The sequence below is a fragment of the Coregonus clupeaformis genome, chromosome 37 (genome assembly GCF_020615455.1).
Source record: "Coregonus clupeaformis isolate EN_2021a chromosome 37, ASM2061545v1, whole genome shotgun sequence".
NCBI classification, from domain to species: Eukaryota; Metazoa; Chordata; class Actinopteri; order Salmoniformes; family Salmonidae; genus Coregonus; species Coregonus clupeaformis.
In genome coordinates this window covers 19,958,756-19,981,170 of record NC_059228.1, presented here as the reverse complement: position 1 = coordinate 19,981,170, position 22,415 = coordinate 19,958,756, and the positions used below count along the sequence as shown (strand labels likewise).

The 22,415-nt window shown below is 44.8% G+C and overlaps 1 protein-coding gene across 1 annotated transcript; it reads right to left on the bottom strand.

Moving 5' to 3' along the window:
- Nucleotides 1-221: 221 nt before the first annotated feature.
- On the bottom strand, nt 222-21,613 carry sh2d4ba (SH2 domain containing 4Ba). The gene is made up of 8 exons (XM_041866276.1): nt 21,360-21,613; nt 20,958-21,117; nt 20,571-20,718; nt 7,553-7,691; nt 6,968-7,274; nt 3,454-3,581; nt 1,535-1,755; nt 222-626 (listed from the first exon to the last, which is right to left on the bottom strand). The coding sequence occupies exons 1-8, from the start codon at nt 21,532-21,534 to the stop codon at nt 534-536; spliced, it is 1,371 nt and encodes a 456-aa protein (XP_041722210.1). The 5' UTR covers nt 21,535-21,613; the 3' UTR covers nt 222-533.
- Between the last annotated feature and the right edge of the window lie 802 nt (nt 21,614-22,415).

The following is a 22,415-nucleotide window of genomic DNA, read 5'->3' as shown; positions in this document are numbered from 1 at the left end:
GCCAAGAGTGTGCAAAGCTGTCATCAAGGGAAAGGGTGGCTACTTTGAAGAATCTCAAATATAAATATATTTTGATTTGTTTAACACTTCTTTGGTTACTACATGATTCCGTATGTGTTATTTCACAGTTTTGATGTCTTCACTATTATTCTACAACATAGAAAATAATACAAATAAAGAAAAACCCTGGAATGAGTAGGTGTGTCCAAACTTTTGACTGGTACTGTATATCTCAATGGCTCACTCCTCTCTCGTGTTAGACAGTTTACAGCTTCCAAACAGCTTGTAGCAGCACTTTGTTTACCAAGAAGTCCCCACTGCAACAGCTAGTGGCGAGGCGCATGCAAGATGCTACTGGGGGAATGGATGTCTACAGACAGTCCTGTGGAATGGTTAGAGTCTGAAGACATGGCTCCATGCCTGTAGAAAGACAGCTCACTGTGTGTGAATCCAGTGGGGTGAGTTCAAAGTTCAAAGTGACATCGTAGGGAGCAGAAAGGTGTTCACAGTGACCTGACAGGGTGTAGAGGGGGTCATTGGAAGAGCCCCCCATAGTCCGTGGCTGAGACTGTCCATTTACATGCCTCCTGAAGAAGCTCTCCTCCTGATGTGGTGATCACCTCCTCCTAGAGACAGACAGACCAACAGATCATCAGAACATACCCTATGACTGGTCTCATATGTCTGTGCTATACATTCTTATCAACAGCTGTCGAACTGTAGTCCCCTGTTACTCAGTTGGTAGAGCCTGGCACTTGCAACGCCAGGGTTGTGGGTTCGTTTCTCACGGGGGGCCAGTATTAAAAATGTATGCACTCACTAACTGTAAGTCGCTCTGGATAAGAGCGTCTGCTAAATGACTAAAATGTAATGTAAAATGTTTTGTCTGTTGGTGTATACTGCTTGCATATTATGTATCTATATAGTAATAGGATGGTTTTATGTTCCGATTTTCCAGAGTCAGTGTGGTGATCTGTGGTGAATCATATTCAAACTGTCAGTATTCCTCCCCCAGCAGTTTCCAGATGCTCTTTATCTGATCAGTACACAGTGACTCCTTATACTGTATGTGTGTGTAATGCCAAAGAGACATGCAAATTCCTGGAGACCAACGTTCACCCGTCTTTTCACATTAGCATATAACTCATGTCACAGATTCACAGTTCACACATTCAGTTCTGTCAGCCTCCGCTTCCGAGAAATATGTTTCCATGTTAAGTAAGGCAGTATTATTGAAGATAACGTAGTTCAGCCGTGCTTTTGATTGGTTGCTAAATCAGTTGTGATAAGAAAAGATCACGGATGTACATCATGGAGCATTAGATTAGACTTACTCCCAGATGTTTGCTGGCTGTCACTTTGATGTTGAGTTACTAAGTAACCATTTAATCTGATTTCCACATGGAGTCTCTATGCTGACTAACATCACTGCAGAACACTGACATTACTGATGTATATAGCATGCTAAGTGTCTGACCCAACCCCTGCAGTTCACTGTGTGAAACCCTGTACATACTGTAAACTGCCTGCCCACCTTGTGGAAGTCGATGAGGTCAGCCAGGGTGGCGTGGCGGTTCTGGTCCACACCCAGGAAGCTGTAGTAGTCTCCTGATGCGTCGATCAAGAAGTGTTTGAAGCCGTCGGCCGTGCGATAGGACAGCGTGTAGCCCCAGATCCTGTCACTCACCCTCACCAGGAAGGAGCCGTCCGCTGCATTCATCAGCAGGGTCTCTGACTCCTGTCTGGAAATCAGACCTGGGGAGGAGAGAGGGTCTCACAGTAGTTAAATCAGACCTGAGGTCAGGAGGGAGAGTCAGACGGTAGTTAAATCAGACCTGAGGTCAGGAGGGAGAGTCTGACGGTAGTTAAATCAGACCTGAGGTCAAGAGGGAGAGTCTGACGGTAGTTAAATCAGACCTGAGGTCAGGAAGAGGGAGAGTCTGACGGTAGTTAAGTCAGACCTGAGGTCAGGAAGAGGGAGAGTCTGACAGTAGTTAAATCAGACCTGAGGAGGAGGGAGAGTCTGATGGTGGTTAAATCAGACCTGAGGTCAGGAGGAGGGAGAGTCTGACAGTAGTTAAATCCAAAGCAAAGAGAAGCCCAAGGTCCTTGCACAATATTGTTGAATTTCCTCTCATTAGGACCAAAAAAAACTCATTGCCCTAAATGATTAAAGGAAAAATCTACCCGAAACCACAAATTCCTACAATTTTGTGTTAAATTACACTAATATGCGAGAACAATATTTTTTGTGAACAAATATTTCATTTTGTCTTTATAATAAGGTTGGTAGCAACATGTGAAAATCGTTGTGGAAATCTTTTGCAGCTCAAGTCGACTACAAAACCCACAATGCTATGCTCTCTCTATGGGCTGGTTGGCTAGCTACGCACAATAATACCAAAATCTGTAAAATCGCCTAAACAAACTGCAATATCAATTTAGGAGTCTACAATCTCACCATGTTCAACCTGCAGATCGTGTTCTTTGCAGTGGAGTCTGACGTTTGCAACAGCACCATGCAATGCACCCTGGACTGAAGTGGCAGAGAAATAGGAGAAATGTGGTGCACCCTCTGTTAAATTACAAATTTCTCAAGGTAGGAATATCGCAAATATATGATCAATGGCTCATTCGAGAGAAGACAACCTCCCGCATAATGACATCGGCCAGGATTGAAGTCTGACATGTATGATAGATGTTTTCACTATCTAAAATAATCTTCCTATTAACTTCCAGTGTAGTGAGAGCGACTTTATCACAATGCTACGTCATACCGGCTGTATGTCTGCCTGCGTGAATGGCAAGAGCTTAGATACACATGAAAACATAGTTGACCCTGGGAATCGATAGAACATTGCTCGGAGATGCACAAATACGATATAACATTTAAAATGGGTGAATATTTCCTTTTAATGTTGTGTAACGTTGTTATTGACTAAAGTAATCTCAGTGACAGAGAGAAATTATGACAGTTGCATAATTTGGAAAAACAGTATCAAACTGGCATCTTTTCAAGATAAAGAGTGGGTTTGGGTGTGCTCACATTGTTTAGATGCCTGATACCCTGTCTCTGCATGATAGCATGAAGTGCATGTTGCACCCCTCTTTCCAGTGGAGTGTGCCACTCATAGGCCCATTCATCTGTGCTTCTGTCACTTAACCAGGAGCTACACACTGTGACCTATTATGGAGAGGGTTAGGGCTCAGGGCCACTCGCCAGTAATTAGTCTAGGGTGGCCTATTTATTATTGAAGAGCCCCATCCCTCCAGCCACACACCCTACCGTGCACGAACAGACTGACACTTTCCTTCAATGCTCATTTCCTGAGGACTCAGGCAAGAATACGTTTGAGTTAGATAGTTTGGACGTGGCAGTGGTAGTGAAGAAAAGTAGATTGGTGCAAGAGGGGAAGCTTGGAGGGATCCACGATTGATCAACCCAGCACTGACCGTGGAACCAGGGGGCGATGGCGGTGCTGTTGCGCTCATAGCCAGCCTGTTTGGGCCTCTGCTCCTCTTTGAACCACAGCAGAACACATTCTCTGGAGCTGGGCCGGGGAGCTCTCACCCAGGCAGGACTGGAGAAGATAGGGAGGAGTGGAGCAAGACATAACCACATCATATATCATAATAATAAGAAATTAAACATTATAAACTGGGTGGTTCGAGTCCTGAATGCTGATTGGCTGAAAGCTGTGGTATATCAGACTGTATAGCATCGGTATGACAAAACATTTATTTTTACTGCTCTAATTACGTTGGTAACCAGTTTGTGATATATGGCCAATATACCACGGCTAAGGGCTGTGTCTTAGCACTCCGCGTTACGTCGTGCCTAAGAACAGCCCTTAGCTGTGTTATATTGGCCATATACCACACCCCCTCGGGCCTTATTGCTTAATTATAGCACAGATTGCCCTAAGCATTTTAATGCTTGCACCCCTTCTCAAAAAACCAACACTTGATCCCTCCGATGTCAACAACTACAGACCAGTATCCCTTCTTTCTTTTCTCTCCAAAACTCTTGAGCGTGCTGTCTTTAGCCAACTCTCTTGCTATCTCTCTCAGAATGACCTTCTTGATCCAAACCAGTCAGGTTTCAAGACTGGTCATTCAACTGAGACTGCTCTTCTCTGTGTCACGGAGGCTCTCCGCACTGCTAAAGCTAACTCTCTCTCCTCTGCTCTTGTCCTTCTAGACCTGTCTGCTGCCTTTGATACTGTGAACCATCAGATCCTCCTCTCCACCCTCTCCGAGTTGGGCATCTCCGGCGCGGCTCACTCTTGGATTGCGTCCTACCTGACCGGTCGCTCCTACCAAGTGGCGTGGCGAGAATCTGTCTCCGCACCACGTGCTCTCACCACTGGTATCCCCCAGGGCTCAGTTCTAGGCCCTCTCCTATTCTGGCTATACACCAAGTCACTTGGCTCTGTCATATCCTCACATGACCTCTCCTATCATTGCTACGCAGACGACACACAACTAATCTTCTCCTTTCCCCCTTCTGATAACCAGGTGGCGAATCGCATCTCTGCATGTCTGGCAGACATATCAGTGTGGATGACGGATCACCACCTCAAGCTGAACCTCGGCAAGACGGAGCTGCACTTCCTCCCAAGGAAGGACTGCCCGTTCCATGATCTCGCCATCACGGTTGACAACTCCGTTGTGTCCTCCTCCCAGAGTGCAAAGAGCCTTGGCGTGACCCTGGACAACACCCTGTCGTTCTCCGCTAACATCAAGGCGGTGACCCAATCCTGTAGGTTCATGCTCTACAACATTCGGAGAGTACGACCCTGCCTTACACAGGAAGCACAGGTCCTAATCCAGGCACTTGTCATCTCCCGTCTGGATTACTGCAACTCGCTGTTGGATGGGCTCCCTGCCTGTGCCATTAAACCCCTACAACACATCCAGAATGCCGCAGCCCGTCTGTTTTTTTTTTTTTTTTTTTGGTGTTCAACCTTCCTGTCACGCCCTGGCTCTGGGGACGCTTGTATGTTGAGCCAGGGTGTGAGTGTTCTTTGTGGTGTTCTAGTTTTGTGTTTCTAGGGTGTTCTAGTTATTGTGTTTCTATGTTGGCCAGAGTGGTTCTCAATCAGAGGCAACGAGTGTCAGCTGTTGCTGGTTGTCTCTGATTGGGAACCATATTTAAACAGTCTGTTTTTCCACAGTATTTGTGGGATCTTGTTCCTGTGTAGGTTTGTGTTTTGCACCTTTGGACGTCATGTTATCGTTTGTTGTTTTGTTCGTGTTATCATTCTAATTAATAAAATATGTTCACCTTCCACGCTGCGCCTTGGTCCTCTGTACCCGACGATCGTGACACTTCCCAAGTTCTCTCACGTCACCCCGCTCTTCCGCACACTCCACTGGCTTCCAGTTGAAGCTCGCATCTGCTACAAGACCATGGTGCTTGCCTACGGAGCTGTGAGGGGAACGGCACCTCCGTACCTTCAGGCTCTGATTAGTCCCTACACCCAAACGAGGGCATTGCGTTCATCCACCTCTGGCCTGCTGGCCCCCCTACCTCTGCGGAAGCACAGTTCTCAATACTTTGTTATATACCCTTTGTTGGCAATGACACAGGTCAAACATTTTCTGTAAGTCTTCACAAGGTTTTCACACACTGTTGCTGGTATTTTGGCCCATTCCTCCATGCAGATCTCCTCTAGAGCAGTGATGTTTTGGGGCTGTCGCTGGGCAACACAGACTTTCAACTCCCTCCAAAGATTTTCTATGGGGTTGAGATCTGGAGACTGGCTAGGCCACTCCAGGACCTTGAAATGCTTCTTACGAAGCCACTCCTTCGTTGCCCAGGCGGTGTGTTTGGGATCATTGTCATGCTGAAAGACCCAGCCACGTTTCATCTTCAATGCCCTTGCTGATGGAAGGAGGTTTTCACTCAAAATCTCACGATACATGGCCCCATTCATTCTTTCCTTTACACGGATCAGTCGTCCTGGTCCCTTTGCAGAAAAACAGCCCCAAAGCATGATGTTTCCACCTCCATGCTTCACAGTAGGTATGGTGTTCTTTGGATGCAACTCAGCATTCTTTGTCCTCCAAACACGACGAGTTGAGTTTTTACCAAAAAGTTATATTGGACCATATGACATTCTCCCAATCCTCTTCTGGATCATCCAAATGCACTCTAGCAAACTTCAGACGGGCCTGGACATGTACTGGCTTAAGCAGGGGGACACGTCTGGCACTGCAGGATTTGAGTCCCTGGCGGCGTAGTGTGTTACTGATGGTAGGCTTTGTTACTTTGGTCCCAGCTCTCTGCAGGTCATTCACTAGGTCCCCCCGTGTGGTTCTGGGATTTTTGCTCACCGTTCTTGTGATCATTTTGACCCCACGGGGTGAGATCTTGCGTGGAGCCCCAGATCGAGGGAGAGATTATCAGTGGTCTTGTATGTCTTCCATTTCCTAATAATTGCTCCCACAGTTGATTTCTTCAAACCAAGCTGCTTACCTATTGCAGATTCAGTCTTCCCAGCCTGGTGCAGGTCTACAATTTTGTTTCTGGTGTCCTTTGACAGCTCTTTGGTCTTGGCCATAGTGGAGTTTGGAGTGTGACTGTTTGAGGTTGTGGACAGGTGTCTTTTATACTGATAACAAGTTCAAACAGGTGCCATTAATACAGGTAACGAGTGGAGGACAGAGGAGCCTCTTAAAGAAGAAGTTACAGGTCTGTGAGAGCCAGAAATCTTGCTTGTTTGTAGGTGACCAAATACTTATTTTCCACCATAATTTGCTAATAAATTCATAAAAAATCCTACAATGTGATTTTCTGGATTTTTTCCCCTCAATTTGTCTGTCATAGTTGACGTGTACCTATGATGAAAATTAAAGGCCTCTCTCATATTTTTAAGTGGGAGAACTTGCACAATTGGTGGCTGACTAAATACTATTTCCCCCCACTGTATTCATGAGTAGTAGGCTAGTGCTATATCTGTACCTGTCCATCAGTGGCTGTGTAACAATGGTGCTGTGTCTTTGGCTCTGTCTGCGGCGGTACAGTGGAGGAGCAGCAGGATGGAGGCCGGGGCGTTGTGTGGTGGAGGAGGATGACTCTAGCACGGTGCTGTGTCTCCTGAGGGGGGCTGCTGTTGGTCCGTTCCCCACCACCGGGCCCTGCTGGAACAGCCCACTGAGCCCCGCCACACGGCCCTTCTCTATAGCCCGCAGGGACTGGCGCTTGTACTCATCCCGCGCCCGCCTCGCTTTTCTCTGCATCTCCTGGTCAGCCATCTTAGAGCGCCGCACTGGAGGGATGAGATGGAGGAGAGAGAGGATTTGATAAGGAAGTTACTTTGCATTGGACTTTCACTATCAGATGTGTCCTGTAGTTCCACGAGAGCGCTTAACTGTAAAAGTTTGAGGATAAACAACAGAAGTTTTGGAGTTGATATTTAGGGAGGGACAGAGATGATATAAGAGTATGGTGTAAATCGAGTAAAAATGAGGGGTGGAGAATAGAAGGAGGTGATCACTGGAAAGGAAAACAGTTGTAGAGAGAAAACGCAGGGAAGAGTTGATTTACGTTGCTCCTCCCATTCCTTGTCATTCTTCTCACTCCTTCTCTGTTCCTGCTCTAGGGAGATATACAGCTCCCTCGCTCTCTTCTCCTCTGCACGTTTTATCTCCTCCTCACCTTGCTGTCTCTCCTCCTCCTCTCGTTTCTGTCGGAGAAGAAATGTGTGAGGAATGGGAAACAAAGGACAGGCGGGTGCACAGACATGCACAGACAGACACGCAGACACACACACAGACATGCACAGACAGACACGCACACACACACAGAGACATGCACACGCACACACAGACACACACACACTGCAGAGGTATTTGCATATCATTTTGTAATAAGACACATCAGTAATAATTGTCCTTAAGACAAAGTTAATCGTAAGACCCTTCGTAGGAGAATCGTTAAATCTCTGAGCTGTTTCCCAAAACCATCGTTACCAAAGTTGCACTTGAAAACACTCGTTATTTACCGACTGCCTCAGACCACTCTTAGAACAGTAGGTGCGTCGTTTTTTAGATAGTTTTTGGCCCTTCCACGGCACTTGTTGTTAATCTGTCGCTCAGTGACCGCCGATAACTTCAGAATGAAGTTGACTACAAATACAAAGTTGGCAATGTATTTTTTATTTTTATTTTGTTTTTATTTTTAGGGGGTAGATCAGCTTTAATATTGCAGATAGATTGTATCTTCCAAATGTGTAATTGTCTGCATCCCTTCCAATCCCCCAACAGTGCAGAGGCGACTCTGGGATGCTGACCTTCTAGGCAGAGTTGCAAAGAAAAAGTCCAGTGTCTGTGTTCTTTTGCCCATCTTAATCTTTTATTTTTATTGGCCAGTCTGAGATATGGCTTTTTCTTTGCAACTCTGCCTAGGTCAGCATCCCGGAGTCGCCTCTTCACTGTTGACGTTGAGACTGGTGTTTTGCGGGTACTATTTCATGAAGCTGCCAGTTGAGGACCTGTGAGGCGTCTGTTTCTCAAACTAGACACTCTAATGTATTTGTCCTCTTGCTCAGTTGTACACCGGGGCCTCCCACTCCTCTTTCTATTCTGGTTAGAGCCAGTTTGCGCTGTTCTGTGAAGGGAGTAGTACACAGCGTTGTACGAGATCTTCAGTTTCTTGGCAATTTCTCGCATGGAATAGCCTTCATTTCTCAGAACAAGAATAGACTGATGAGTTTCAGAAGAATGTTCTTTGTTTCTGGCCATTTTGAGCCTGTAATCGAACTCACAATTGCTGATGCTCCAGATACTCAACTAGTCTCAAGAAGGCCAGTTTTATTGCTTCTTTAATCAGCACAACAGTTTTCAGCTGTGCTAACATAATTGCAAAAGGGTTTTCTAATGATCAATTAGCCTTTTAAAATGATCAAATTGGATTAGCAAACACAACGTGCCATTGGAACACAGGACTGATGGTTGCTGATAATGGGCCTCTGTACGCCTATGTAGATATTCCATAAAACATCAGCCGTTTCCAGCTACAATAGCCATTTACAACATTAACAATGTCTACACTGTATTTCTGATTAATTTGATGTTATTCTAATGGACAAAAAATTGCTTTTCTTTCGAAAACAAGGAGATTTCTAAGTGACCCCAAACTTTTGAACGGTAGTGTATACAGTCGTGGTCAAAATATTTGAGAATTACACAAATATTAATTTTCACAAAGTCTGCTGCCTCAGTTTTTATGATGGCAATTTGCATATACTCCAGAATGTTATGAAGAGTGATCAGATTAATTGCAATTCATTGCAAAGTCCCTCTTTGCCATGAAAATGAACTTAATCCCCCAAAAACATTTCCACTGCATTTCAGCCCTGCCACAAAAGGACCAGCTGACATCATGTCAGTGATTCTCTCGTTAACACAGATGAGATTGTTGACGAGGACAAGGCTGGAGATCACTCTGTCATGCTGATTGAGTTAGAATAACAGACTGGAAGCTTTAAAGGAGGGTGGTGCTTGAAATCATTGTTCTTCCTCTCTTAACCATGGTTACCTGCAAGGAAGCACGTGCCGTCATCATTGCTTTGCACAAAAAGGGCTTCACAGGCATGGATATTGCTGCTAGTAAGATTGCACCTAAATCAACCATTTATCGGATCATCAAGAACTTCAATTGTTGTGAAGAAGGCTTCAGGGCGCCCAAGAAAGTCCATCAAGCGCCAGGACCGTCTCTTAAAGTTGATTCAGCTGCGGGATCGGGGCACCACCAGTGCAGAGCTTGCTCAGGAATGGCAGCAGGCAGGTGTGAGTGCATCTGCACGCACAGTGAGGCGAAGACTTTTGGAGGATGGCCTGGTGTCAAGAAGGGCAGCGAGGAAGCCACTTCTCTCCAGGAAAAACATCAGGGACAGACTGATATTCTGCAAAAGGTACAGGGATTGGACTGCTGAGGACTGGGGTAAAGTCATTTTCTCTGATGAATCCCCTTTCCGATTGTTTGGGGCATCCGGAAAAAAGCTTGTCCGGAGAAGACAAGGTGAGCGCTACCATCAGTCCTGTATCATGCCAACAGTAAAGCATCCTGAGACCATTCATGTGTGGGGTTGCTTCTCAGCCAAGGGAGTGGGCTCACTCACAATTTTGCCTAAGAACACAGCCATGAATAAAATAAAGAATGGTACCAACACATCCTCCGAGAGCAACTTCTCCCAACCATCCAAGAACAGTTTGGTGACGACCAATGCCTTTTCCAGCATGATGGAGCACCTTGCCATAAGGCAAAAGTGATAACTAAGTGGCTTGGGGAACAAAACATCGAAATTTTTTGATGTGGTGAAGTTGTCCTGTCCCCTTAGCAGAAAAACACCCCCAAAGCATAATGTTTCCACCTCCATGTTTGACTGTGGGGATGGTATTATTGGGGTCATAGGCAGCATTCCTCCTCCTCCAAACACAGCGAGTTGAGTTGATGCCAAAGAGCTCAATTTTGGTCTCATCTGACCACAACACTTTCACCCAGTTCTCCTCTGAATCATTCAGATGTTCATTGGCAAACTTCAGACGGGCCTGTATATGTGCTTTCTTGAGCAGGGGGACCTTGCGGGCGCTGAAGGATTTCAGTCCTTCACGGCATAGTGTGTTTCCAATTGTTTTCTTGGTGACTATGGTCCCAGCTGCCTTGAGATCATTGACAAGATCCTGCCGTGTAGTTCTGGGCGGAATCCTTACCGTTCTCATGATCATTGCAACTCCACGAGGTGAGATCTTGCATGGAGCCCCAGGCCGAGGGAGATTGACAGTTCTTTTGTGTTTCTTCCATTTGCAAATAATCGCAACAACTGTTGTTGTCACTCTGTCCATAAGGTGTAGATAGTAAGTATAGACCGGAAGTAGAGGCCTGGGCATTGTTGTTCACTAATTTACTCCAAGTAGGGAAAGGATGGTGGGGTTGAAAAGTAATAAAGGGGAGTATATATATATATATAAAAACATGGGGGATTGGAAGTGATGCAGACAATTACATTGATAGAAGATACAATCTATCTGCAATATTAAGCTGATCCATTCCACCCCCCCCAAAAAAAACAACTGTTGTCACCTTCTCACCAAGCTGCTTGGCAATGGTCTTGTAGCCCATTCCAGCCTTGTGTAGGTCTACAATCTTGTCCCTGACATCCTTGGAGAGCTCTTTGGTCTTGGCCATGGTGGAGAGTTTGGAATCTGATTGATTGATTGCTTCTGTGCACAGGTGTCTTTTATACCGGTAACAAGCTGAGATTAGGAGCACGCCCTTTAAGAGTGTGCTCCTAATCTCAGCTCGTTACCTGTATAAAAGACACCTGGGAGCCAGAAATATTTCTGATTGAGAGGGGGTCAAATACTTATTTCCCTCATTAAAATGCAAATCAATTCATAACATTTTTTACATACATTTTTCTGGATTTTTTGGTTGTTATTCTGTCTCTCACTGTTCAAATAAACCTACCATTAAAATTATAGATTGATAATTTCTTTGTCAGGGGGCAAACGTACAAAATCAGCAGGGGATCAAATACTATTTTCCCTCACTGTATATGCCATATCTTTCTAACTGTGATCTTTCACAAAAGCTCTTAACCTATAACCTATATACAGTGGGGGAAAAAAGTATTTCGTCAGCGACCAATTGTACAAGTTCTCCCACTTGATGATGAGAGAGGCCTGTAATTTTCATCATAGGTACACGTCAACTATGACAGACAAATTGAGCGAAAAAAATCCAGAAAATCACATTGTAGGATTTTTAATGAATTTATTTGCAAATTATGGTGGAAAATAAGTATTTGGTCACCTACAAACAAGCAAGATTTCTGGCTCTCACAGGCCTGTAACTTCTTCTTTAAGAGGCTCCTCTGTCCTCCACTCGTTACCTGTATTAATAGCACCTGTTTGAACTTGTTATCAGTATAAAAGACACCTGTCCACAACCTCAAACAGTCACACTCCAAACTCCACTATGGCCAAGACCAAAGAGCTGTCAAAGGACACCAGAAACAAAAGTGTAGACCTGCACCAGGCTGGGAAGACTGAATCTGCAATAGGTAAGCAGCTTGGTTTGAAGAAATCAGCTGTGGGAGCAATTATTAGGAAATGGAAGACATACAAGACCACTGATAATCTCCCTCGATCTCCCACCGTGGGGTCAAAATGATCACAAGAACGGTGAGCAAAAATCCCAGAACCACACGGGGGGACCTAGTGAATGACCTGCAGAGAGCTGGGACCAAAGTAACAAAGCCTACCATCAGTAACACACTACGCCGCCAGGGACTCAAATCCTGCAGTGCCAGACGTGTCCCCCTGCTTAAGCCAGTACATGTCCAGGCCCGTCTGAAGTTTGCTAGAGTGCATTTGGATGATCCAGAAGAGGATTGGGATAATGTCATATGGTCAGATGAAACCAAAATAGAACTTTTTGGTAAAAACTCAACTCGTCGTGTTTGGAGGACAAAGAATGCTGAGTTGCATCCAAAGAACACCATACCTACTGTGAAGCATGGGGGTGGAAACATCATGGGGCTGTTTTTCTGCAAAGGGACCAGGACGACTGATCCGTGTAAAGGAAAGAAAGAATGGGGCCATGTATCGTGAGATTTTGAGTGAAAACCTCCTTCCATCAGCAAGGGCATTGAAGATGAAACGTGGCTGTGTCTTTCAGCATGACAATGATCCCAAACACACCGCCCGGGCAACGAAGGAGTGGCTTCGTCAGAAGCATTTCAAGGTCCTGGAGTGGCCTAGCCAGTCTCCAGATCTCAACCCCATAGAAAATCTTTGGAGGGAGTTGAAAGTCCGTGTTGCCCAGCGACAGCCCCAAAACATCACTGCTCTAGAGGAGATCTGCATGGAAGAATGGGCCAAAATACCAGCAACAGTGTGTGAAAACCTTGTGAAGACTTACAGAAAACGTTTGACCTGTGTCATTGCCAACAAAGGGTATATAACAAAGTATTGAGAAACTTTAGTTATTGACCAAATACTTATTTTCCACCATAATTTGCAAATAAATTCATTACAAATCCTACAATGTGATTTTATGGATTTCTTTTCTCATTTTGTCTGTCATAGTTGACGTGTAGCTATGATGAAAATTACATGCCTCTCTCATCTTTTAAGTGGGAGAACTTGCACAATTGGTGGCTGACTAAATACTTTTTTCCCCCACTGTACTTATTATGGACACAGTATGCTTTACATTAGTTATCTTGTTGTTATTAGTTGTTATTAGTCACACCCTTCAGCTCCATTCAACACTTCCCATCTATCTCTTAACACCATCCACATTGGATTTCTATTTGCCATATATTTTTCAACTGTACTGTGATGTTTCACAAAAGTTCTGAACCATTCTATTCTCATTGTGTCTACAGATTGTACATTGAAAATAAACATTTTTGCTAACAGTATTATTATATTATTGATCGATTGACTATGACTTTTCAAGCCACCCAGTAGTGCTATCTGCAGGGTTAGCTCCAGGTAAATATTGCAATCCTTCAGCCATTCCTGGACCTGTGACCAAAAACAAGCTACAAATGGACAGTACCAAAACAAATGATCTAATATTTCTGTCTCTTCGCAGCAAAATCTGCAGAGCTGGTAAATGAAACTGATATACTTTTTAATTTATTACAATTTTCTTTAACGAATGGTCTTTAATGCAGGGCCTACAGACAAGTTCCTTACTTTTCCCCCCTTCCACTTTCCTCTTCCATTTTTGCTGCAATTATTTGGTTGTAATTTTGGGTAGAGCAGACATTTCCATATGTTTTTGTTAGCTGCAGAGTGGCGCAGTGGTCTAAGGCCCTGCATCGCAGTGCTAGCTGTGCCACTAGAGATCCTGGTTCGAATCCAGGCTCTGTCATAGCCGGCCGCAACCGGGAGACCCATGGGGTGGCGCACAATTGGCCCAGGGTAGGGGAGGGAATGGGCGGCAGGGATGTAGCTCAGTTGGTAGAACATGGCGTTTGCAAGGCTAGGGTTGTGGGTTCGATTCCCACGGGGGGCCAGTATGATTTTTTTTTATGCACTCACTAACTGTAAGTTGCTCTGGATAAGAGCGTCTGCTAAATGACAAAAAAAAAAATACAAAAAAATAACTCCACCAGTCCTACCTATGATGTCATTTATGAAGACTATACCTTTTTTAAACATTTGTTCAAAAAAATGTTTTTTTTTAACAATTAGTATATTTGAGTTTAACCACAATATTTGATGCATTATTTGTTCTGTCGTTTTTTGGAGGATTAAATTGAAATTGCAACCAACTTTCTATGGCTTGTTTTAGAAATAGTGATATTTGGGAGATTATTTCCTTGATAGCATTTCTATGATGAAGATTAAAAAACAATTTGGTGCATTTTTCCCCATATTCCATCCAGTTTGCTTTATTTTTATAATATATTACACTAGATCTTTCTTGAATAAGTTTATTTTTGTTTTTCCTCTAATTTATTCTGAGCCTCTATGTTACAGTTTCTATTGCTATCTATCTGTTCTGTTAGACCTTCTATTTCCTTTGTTAGTATGGACTCTTCTGACCTAAATTGCATTTGTTTTTGAGATGAGTACTGAATTGCATGGCCTCTAAAGGCACATTTAAAAGTGTCCTATACAATAAGGGGATTTGCTGTACTTATGTTATGTAGGAAAAATTCAGTTATAAATTCCTCTGTCCTAGTTAAAAACAAGTTATCATCCAATTGGCTTTGATTACATTTCCAATATCCTCGCCCACGTGGAAATTCAGTAAGAGTAATTGCAAAAGTATTCATCCCCCTTGGCGTTTTTCCTTCAAAAAAATAAATAGCGGAAAAGTGGTGCGTGCGTATGTAGCTCCTTGGTCTTCATGGTGCCGCTTGCTTGGTGGTGCCCCTTGCTTAGTGGTGTTGCAGACACTGGGGCCTTTCAGAACAGGTGTATATATACTCAGATCATGTGACAGATCATGTGACACTTAGATTGCACACAGGTGGACTTTATTTATCTAATTATGTGACTTCTGAAGGTAATTGTTTGTACCAGATCTTATTTAGTGGCTTCATAGCAAAGGGGGTGAATACATATGCACGCACCACTTTTCCGTTATTTATTTTTTAGAATGTCTTGAAACATTTTGGACTATTTTGTGTATGTCCATAACATGAAAACCATATAAAAATCCATTTAAATTACAGGTTTTAATGCAACAAAATAGGAAAAACGCCAAGGGGCATGAATACTTTTGCAAGGCACTGTAAATGTGTGTGGATGTTATGTGTGTGTTGGAGTGTCAGTGTGCATGAGTGTGTAGAGCCCTGTGAGTGTGCATAGAGACAGTCATTTTTATCAACTCAGATAGTCTGTGTAGCCTTTTTGTTAGCTGTTTAGCCGTCTTATGGCTTAGAGATAGAAGCTGTTCAGGAGTCTGTTAGTGTCAGACTTGATGCATTGGTATTGCTTGCCGTCCGGAAGCAGTGAGAACTAAGTCTACGGCTTGGGGGAGTCTTTTCCGAGCCTTCCTTTCACAACGCCTGATATAGAGGTCCTGGATGGCAGGGCGCTCGGTCCCAGTGATGTACTGGGCTGTCCGCACCAACCTCTGTAGCGCCATGCGATCGAGGGTGGTGCTGTTGCCATACCAAGCAGTGATGCAGCCAGTCAAGATGCTCTCAATGGTGCAGCTGTAGAACTTCTGAGGATTTGAGGGCCTATGCCAAACCTTTTCAACCTCCTGAGGGGAAAGAGGCGCTGTCGTGCCTTCTTTATGACTGTGCGCATGTGAGTAGACCATTTTATGTCCTTATTGATTTGGGGACGAAAAACTTGAAGCTCTCGACCCGCTCCACTGCAGCCCCATTGATGTGGATGGGAGCGTGCTCGCCCTCCCGTTTCCTGTATTCTATTATCAGCTTGGTCTTACTGACGTTGAGGGAGGTTGTTGTTCTGGCCCCACACTGCCAGGTCACTGACCTCCTCCCTGTAGGCTGTCTCATCATCGCCGGTGATCAGGCCTACCACCGTCATGTCATTAGCAAACTTGATGATGGTGTTGGAGTCGTGCACGTCCACACAGTCATGGTGAACAGGGAGTACAGGAGGGGACTAAGCACACACCTCTGTGTTGAGGATCAGTGTGGCGGAGGTGATGTTGCCTACCTTCACCACCTGGGGGCGGCCTGTCAAGAAGTCCAGGATCCAGTTGCTGAGGGAGGTGTTCAGTCCCATGGTCCTAAACTTGGTGATGAGCTTGGAGGGGACAATGGTGTTAAACAGTATTCTCACATAGGTATTCCTCTTATAGGTGGGTGAGGGCAGTGAGGAGTGCAATTGAGATTGCATCATCTATGGATCTCTTGGGGCGGTATGCAAATTGGAGTGGTTCTAGGGTGTCTGGGATGATGGAGTTGATGTGTGCCATAATTAGCCTTTCAAAGCACTTAATGATTACAGATGTGAGCGCTACAGGGTGGTAGTCATTGTGGCATGAAACCTTAGAGTTCTTGGGAACAGGAATGATGGTAGTCATTTTAAGATATGTGGGGATTACAGACTGGGACAAGGAGAGGTTGAAAATTTCCGTGAATATGCCTGCCAGCTGATCTGCGCATGCTCTGAGAACACGCCCTGGAATACCGTCCGGCCCCTCGGCCTTGCGAGTGTTGTCCTAATTAAAGACCTTACTCACGTCGGCCTCGAAGAGTGAGATCACCCTGTCCTCTGGGTTGGTGGGGGCCCTCGTGCACGGTACGGTGTTGTTATTGTAGAAACGTGCATAAAATGCATTGAGTTCGTCTGGAAGAGAGGCATCATTGGGCAGATCATGGCTGGGTCTTCCTGTGTAATATGATCCCACCTTATTCCTACATAGTCCTTGTAGCGGGACTTCTTGTACTTGTTCCTGTCCTCAGCCGTAGCCTCAGGGTTGTCTGCGATAGCCCTGTGTGCGGTAGCCCTGTCCTTTAGTTTAGCGCCAACCTCAGTGTTAATCCAGGGCTTTTGATTGGGGAAGCAGCAATTCTTCACTGTGGGGACAACGCCGCCGATGCATTTCCTTACCAAGCCGGTGACGGAGGTGGTTAGCTCGTCGATGTTATCGTTGATGTTATCGGATGTTATCAGAGTCTCTGAACATATTCCAATCAGCAAATTAGTCCTGAAGCATAATCTCTGATTCTGATATTTACAGCCATAAAGATAATAATATATCGCTAGGAGATAATCTGTCATCAGTATTGTATTGATGAAACCGAACCCTTATTCTAATGCTTACACAATAATACTCTAGTCTTGCTAACACCAGCCTCTCTACGTCCTTGACGTCACGTGGGTCGCGCGTCAGCTAGGCTAATAATAATGCACTAAAATCACAGATTGCGCACATGTTGTTACACATCATGAAATACACTACATGACCAAAAGTATGTGGACACGTGCTCCTCGAACATCTCATTCCAAAATCATGGGCATTAATATGGAGTTTGTCCCCCCTTTCGCTGCTATAACAGCCTCAACTCTTCTGGGAAGGCTTTCCACAGCCACAAGCGCATTAGTGAGGTCGGGCACTGATGTTGGGCGATCATGCCTGGCTCGCAGTCGGCGTTCCAATTCATCCCAAAGGTGTTCGATGGGGTTGGGGTCAGGGCTCTGTGCAGGCCAGTCAAGTTCTTCCACATCGATCTCGACAAACCATTTCTGTATGGACCTCGCTTTGTGCACGGGGGCATTGTCATGCTGAAACAGAAAAGGGCCTTCCCCAAACTGTTGCCACAAAGTTGGAAGCACAGAATTGTCTAGAATGTCATTGTATGCTGTAGTGTTAAGATTTCCCTTCACTGGAACTAAGGGGCCTAGCCCAAACCATGAAAACGGCCCCAGACCATTCATCCTCCTCCACCAAACTTTACAGTTGGCACTATAAATTGGGACAGGTCGTGTTCTCCTGGCATCCGCCAAATCCAGATTCCTCCGTCGGACTGCCAGATGGTGAAGCGTGATTTATCACCCCAGAGAACGTATTTCCACTGCTCCAGAGTCCAATGGCGGCGAGCTTTACACCACTCCAGCCGACGCTTGGCATTGCACATGGTGATCTTAGGCTTGTGTGCGGTTGCTCGGTTAGGGAAACCCATTTCATGAAGCTCCTGACCAACAGTTCTTGTGCTGACGTTGCTTCCATAGGTAGTGAGTGTTGCAACCGAGGACAGACTATTTTTACGCGCTACGCACTTAAGCACCTGGCGGTCCTGTTCTGTGAGCTTGTGTGGCCTACCACTTCGCGGCTGAGCTGTTGTTGCCCCTAGACGTTTCAACTTCACAATAACAGCACTTACAGTTGACCGAGGCAGCTCTAGCAGGGCAGAAATTTGATGAACTGACTTGTTGGAAAGGTGGCATCCTATGTCAGTGCCACGTTGAAAGTCACTGAGGTCTTCAGTAAGGCCATTCCAATGCCAATATTTGTCTATGGAGATTGCATGGCTGTGTGCTCGATTTTATACACTGAAATAGCTGAATCCACTAACTTGAAGGGGTGTCCACATACTTTTGAGGCAAAAATTTCAGTCAGTAGGCTAACCTACAATTATCAAAATAGATCTCAATTGACTGAAAAATAAGTTGATTTAAATATTATTTAAATATATACGCCTATGTAAACTGTACTAATCTTTTAGTCATCTCGGTTTTCATTTGAAGCATATTTTTATCCTATGCTTGTTTGTAAAAATTGCAAAGACATTGGCAACTTTGTTCTGAAGTTATCTGCAGTCACAGAGAGACCGACAAGCATTTTGATTCTATGTTAAGCACAGATCTTTTTTGTATAAAGTGATGCAGAAGGGCAAAAAAGCACCTTACAATGCTGTTTTATGAATGGTCTGAGGCAGTCGGTAAATAACAAGTGTTTCCAAGTGCAACTTTAGTAACGATGGTTTCGGTAGACTCTGAGATTAAACGATGCTCCTACGGAGGTTCTTACGATGATCTTGGGCTTAATATGCTTTTGGAAAATCGGGCCCAGTATGATATTCCATACACAAGCATTCAGCTCATCATCTGTACTGATGTGGTAATAATTTACTGAATAATTTATTCCCAGGGACAAACACATGGCATTGTGGTAATTTGAACCACGTAAGCCTTGTAATTAGTTGGATGGAGTAATTGCCATTGAGTTATGGATTGAAAACAGGCAGCTTTTGACCGTGACCATTGTTAGCTGTTGTGTTTTGTTCTAGCTAAAAGGCTTTTTCCCCCTGCTGGAGAGTGGTGAGCGATGTTTCTGACAGTTGTGATGGGGAGTTAATTGGTGTTGTTTGATTCTGTGGAAAGAACATACAGTGTATAGAACCTCAGTGAACATATTCATAGATTCAGACCACACAGGGTTCTGCTTCAATGGCAAGGCAAGCGTTTAACATGATTGGGTTTCTCTAAGAGGTCAAAGGCTACTCTGCTGTGAATGTAACCAACAGGGGTTCATACCAGGGTTGTCAGCACAATGAACCCATCAAACAGGACAGTTAGATAGTATTTTTAGACTTTGTTGTGGAAGCCAGGGTTGTGAATTGACTGAATTGAAAACTGAATTGGTGGAAGAATAATGACCTAACTCTGCTATACATAGTCTAGAGATACGACTTTAGCCTCTTCTATATTTTATATTTTTGTCCCAGTTTGTCCCAGAGTTTCAGACAGGAAAATGTTTAATGACTCAGTGCTTTTCCTTCAGGCGAGCTCAACAGAGGGAAATGATAAACAAGCTCTTTAATATTTGACGAGTTTCTTAAGAAGGTCTCAATTGTCCGGGTTCTACATCACCCAGGACTGCTGATGCTCCAACAGGGCTCTATGGTACAGCAGTGATCGAATATGCAGGTGTGGTACTGCCATCCCCCACAGATTCCCATCCAGCTCCCCTCAGACTCCCAGCCCCCCTATTTCATATTCTTCTCCTTTGAAGGTATAAAGATGATTAAGTTTGATAGAGACCAAACCCTTTACCATGATCCATCCTCATATACATATACGGTATCTCTACACCAATGCACGCACACGCAAACACACATACACACACACACACAGTGTTGTTCTGTGCAGTGCACTCCCTGGAAAATACTTCACCCCTGCCCCACAGATCCCTCTAATAAGGCTGATTCTCCCTCTGCTAGTGTGTTTCCCAGATTGAGTATCGATCGTCCGATCCCCCTCTCTCATATTTCTCCCTCTCCTGTAGAGCAGGGGAGCTGGGATGCAGACTGAGGGGATGTCCTCTCTCTCTAACAGCAGTGTGGCGTTGCACCATACAACTTAAAGGCTTAAATGTTTAATGGGACTGATCTGGCAAGCTAGTCCGGCAAAAAAAATTATGCCCTCAAGGTGGGCATCAACACAATCCCTGTAGATGACATTGATCACTTGGATTGTATAGGAAAAGTAATCCGACTCGCATTTCCAAATTGCAACCAAAGATCCCCATCACTCGCATACAACCAACACACACACACACACACACACACACACACACACACACACACACACACACACAGCCTTTGCCCTACCTTGAGAGCCTCCTGGATGTGTTCCTCTTCCTGCTTGGCAGCCTTCCTGTCCTCCGTTTCTTCCTTCCACTTCCCTGCCACAAAACGGGCCTTCTCCTTCGCCATAGCACCCCGGAACTTCTCCTCAATCTCAGCCTCTTTGGTTCGCCTGGGCAAGAGGGTTGTTGAAAAACACTTTGTTGTGAAAGGAAGGGGTGGGAAACCTACCTAAAGCCCAATTTGACAAGGGTTGCATCAAAGACATCTTTGGAGAGATTCATTCTAGTTTTGTCTCTATAACACACATCTCCCTATCTACCCATCTCATCCCTCATACAGTATAATCTCTCTGGCACATTTTCCCTTGCTTCAATATAATTTACAATGGGGTTATCCCTCCCCACTCACCAGAGCTCCTTGGCCTCCTGCTGAGCCTGCCGTCTGGCTTTTTCCCCCATCAACTCCTTGATGATGTCCTCATAAGGCTTATCCCCAGGAGCGTCGCCCATCACCCACACCCACACATCCCCATCGCTGCCCTGCAGCCACTGGATACTTCTCCTGCTGCCTGAGTGGGCACAGTGGGGTTAGCATGTTAGCATCACCTTTGACTGTCTGTGTCTGTGACTAATAAAACCAAACACAACCTCTACAGTCTCCAGTTTATTTGGGAATATTCTATTTAACCATACTTACCAGTACCAATACCAAACATCCCTATGAAGTCATAATTTAGACACAGCTAAAAGCATGTCTAAATCTACACTCCGCTTGTCAAAAAAACACTCAGTACAGTACACCCAGACTCACCCTTCTTCCCCTGGTCCTGGTCCTGGTTCTCCTGGTTCTCTTGGTTCTCCCTCTCATCCCAGCGCCTCACCTGCTCCTGGCGGATCTTATAGAATAGGATGTGCTTCTGCTCCTCGTTGAGCTCCGCCAGCAGGTCCGGATCGATGTACATGTCCCTCAAAATCTGTTGCATCATCTTGGCAACACACAGCTTCCAAACACCCAAGAGATCTGTTAACCACAGTGGGGTCAGGGGGCCATGAACCCCTTTTATCAGTTCACTTCATGTTCAGGAGAAGTGTCATTCCCTCCGTCTATGTTTTCATTCGGTCCTCAGAGACACTACTGGGCTGTAGAGTTCAGATCCTTGTGCCTCTTCTCTGTTCTCTTACCATCGAACTGGATCCAGCACCAGAACAAAAACGCAGGTGCCATCTTCTTTCCCTCTGCTCCATGTGCTTTGAAGCGAGGGGTTTTAACCTGATCGCTGGTGCGTGTGTGTGTGTGTGTGTGTGTAAGCACAGATCCCTTTACCTGATGTGCAACATGATAGTCTTTTGTGCAGGAGTGGGAAAGAATGAAACTCATGCCCATCTTCCATGTACAACCTATGGAAATGTTAACACATGCTATTAGTATCAGATTAGTGTTGTTTTCTTTCTATCCTTCCTGCTATCTTATAATTAAGTGTGTATGTTTTATTCAGAGCTAGACAACAGGTAATTCAGTGTTATAATGAAATTAATTAATACATCCAGACAAATGCCTAATTCATGGAAGTCATTATACCATCCATGTCCACTGTAATATGCCTTTAGATTTACAACAATCTCTTTGATAGGACTTAGTTACAACATCTCGTCTCCCTTCCACCAGCTAAATGAACCATCCACAGTACAGTAAATAGGGCAGACATAAAGTTGACCTCTCCCCTAGCTCGGCTCTGTTTCACAATGATGTCATTGGGAGAATGACTTCCTCTACTTCCATTCCCTGTGCTGTAGGTTGTCTGCCTACCTGTCCCTGTTCAGGGGCAGACAGGGTGGTTTTACCTTCACAGGCCAACACTGAAAATGG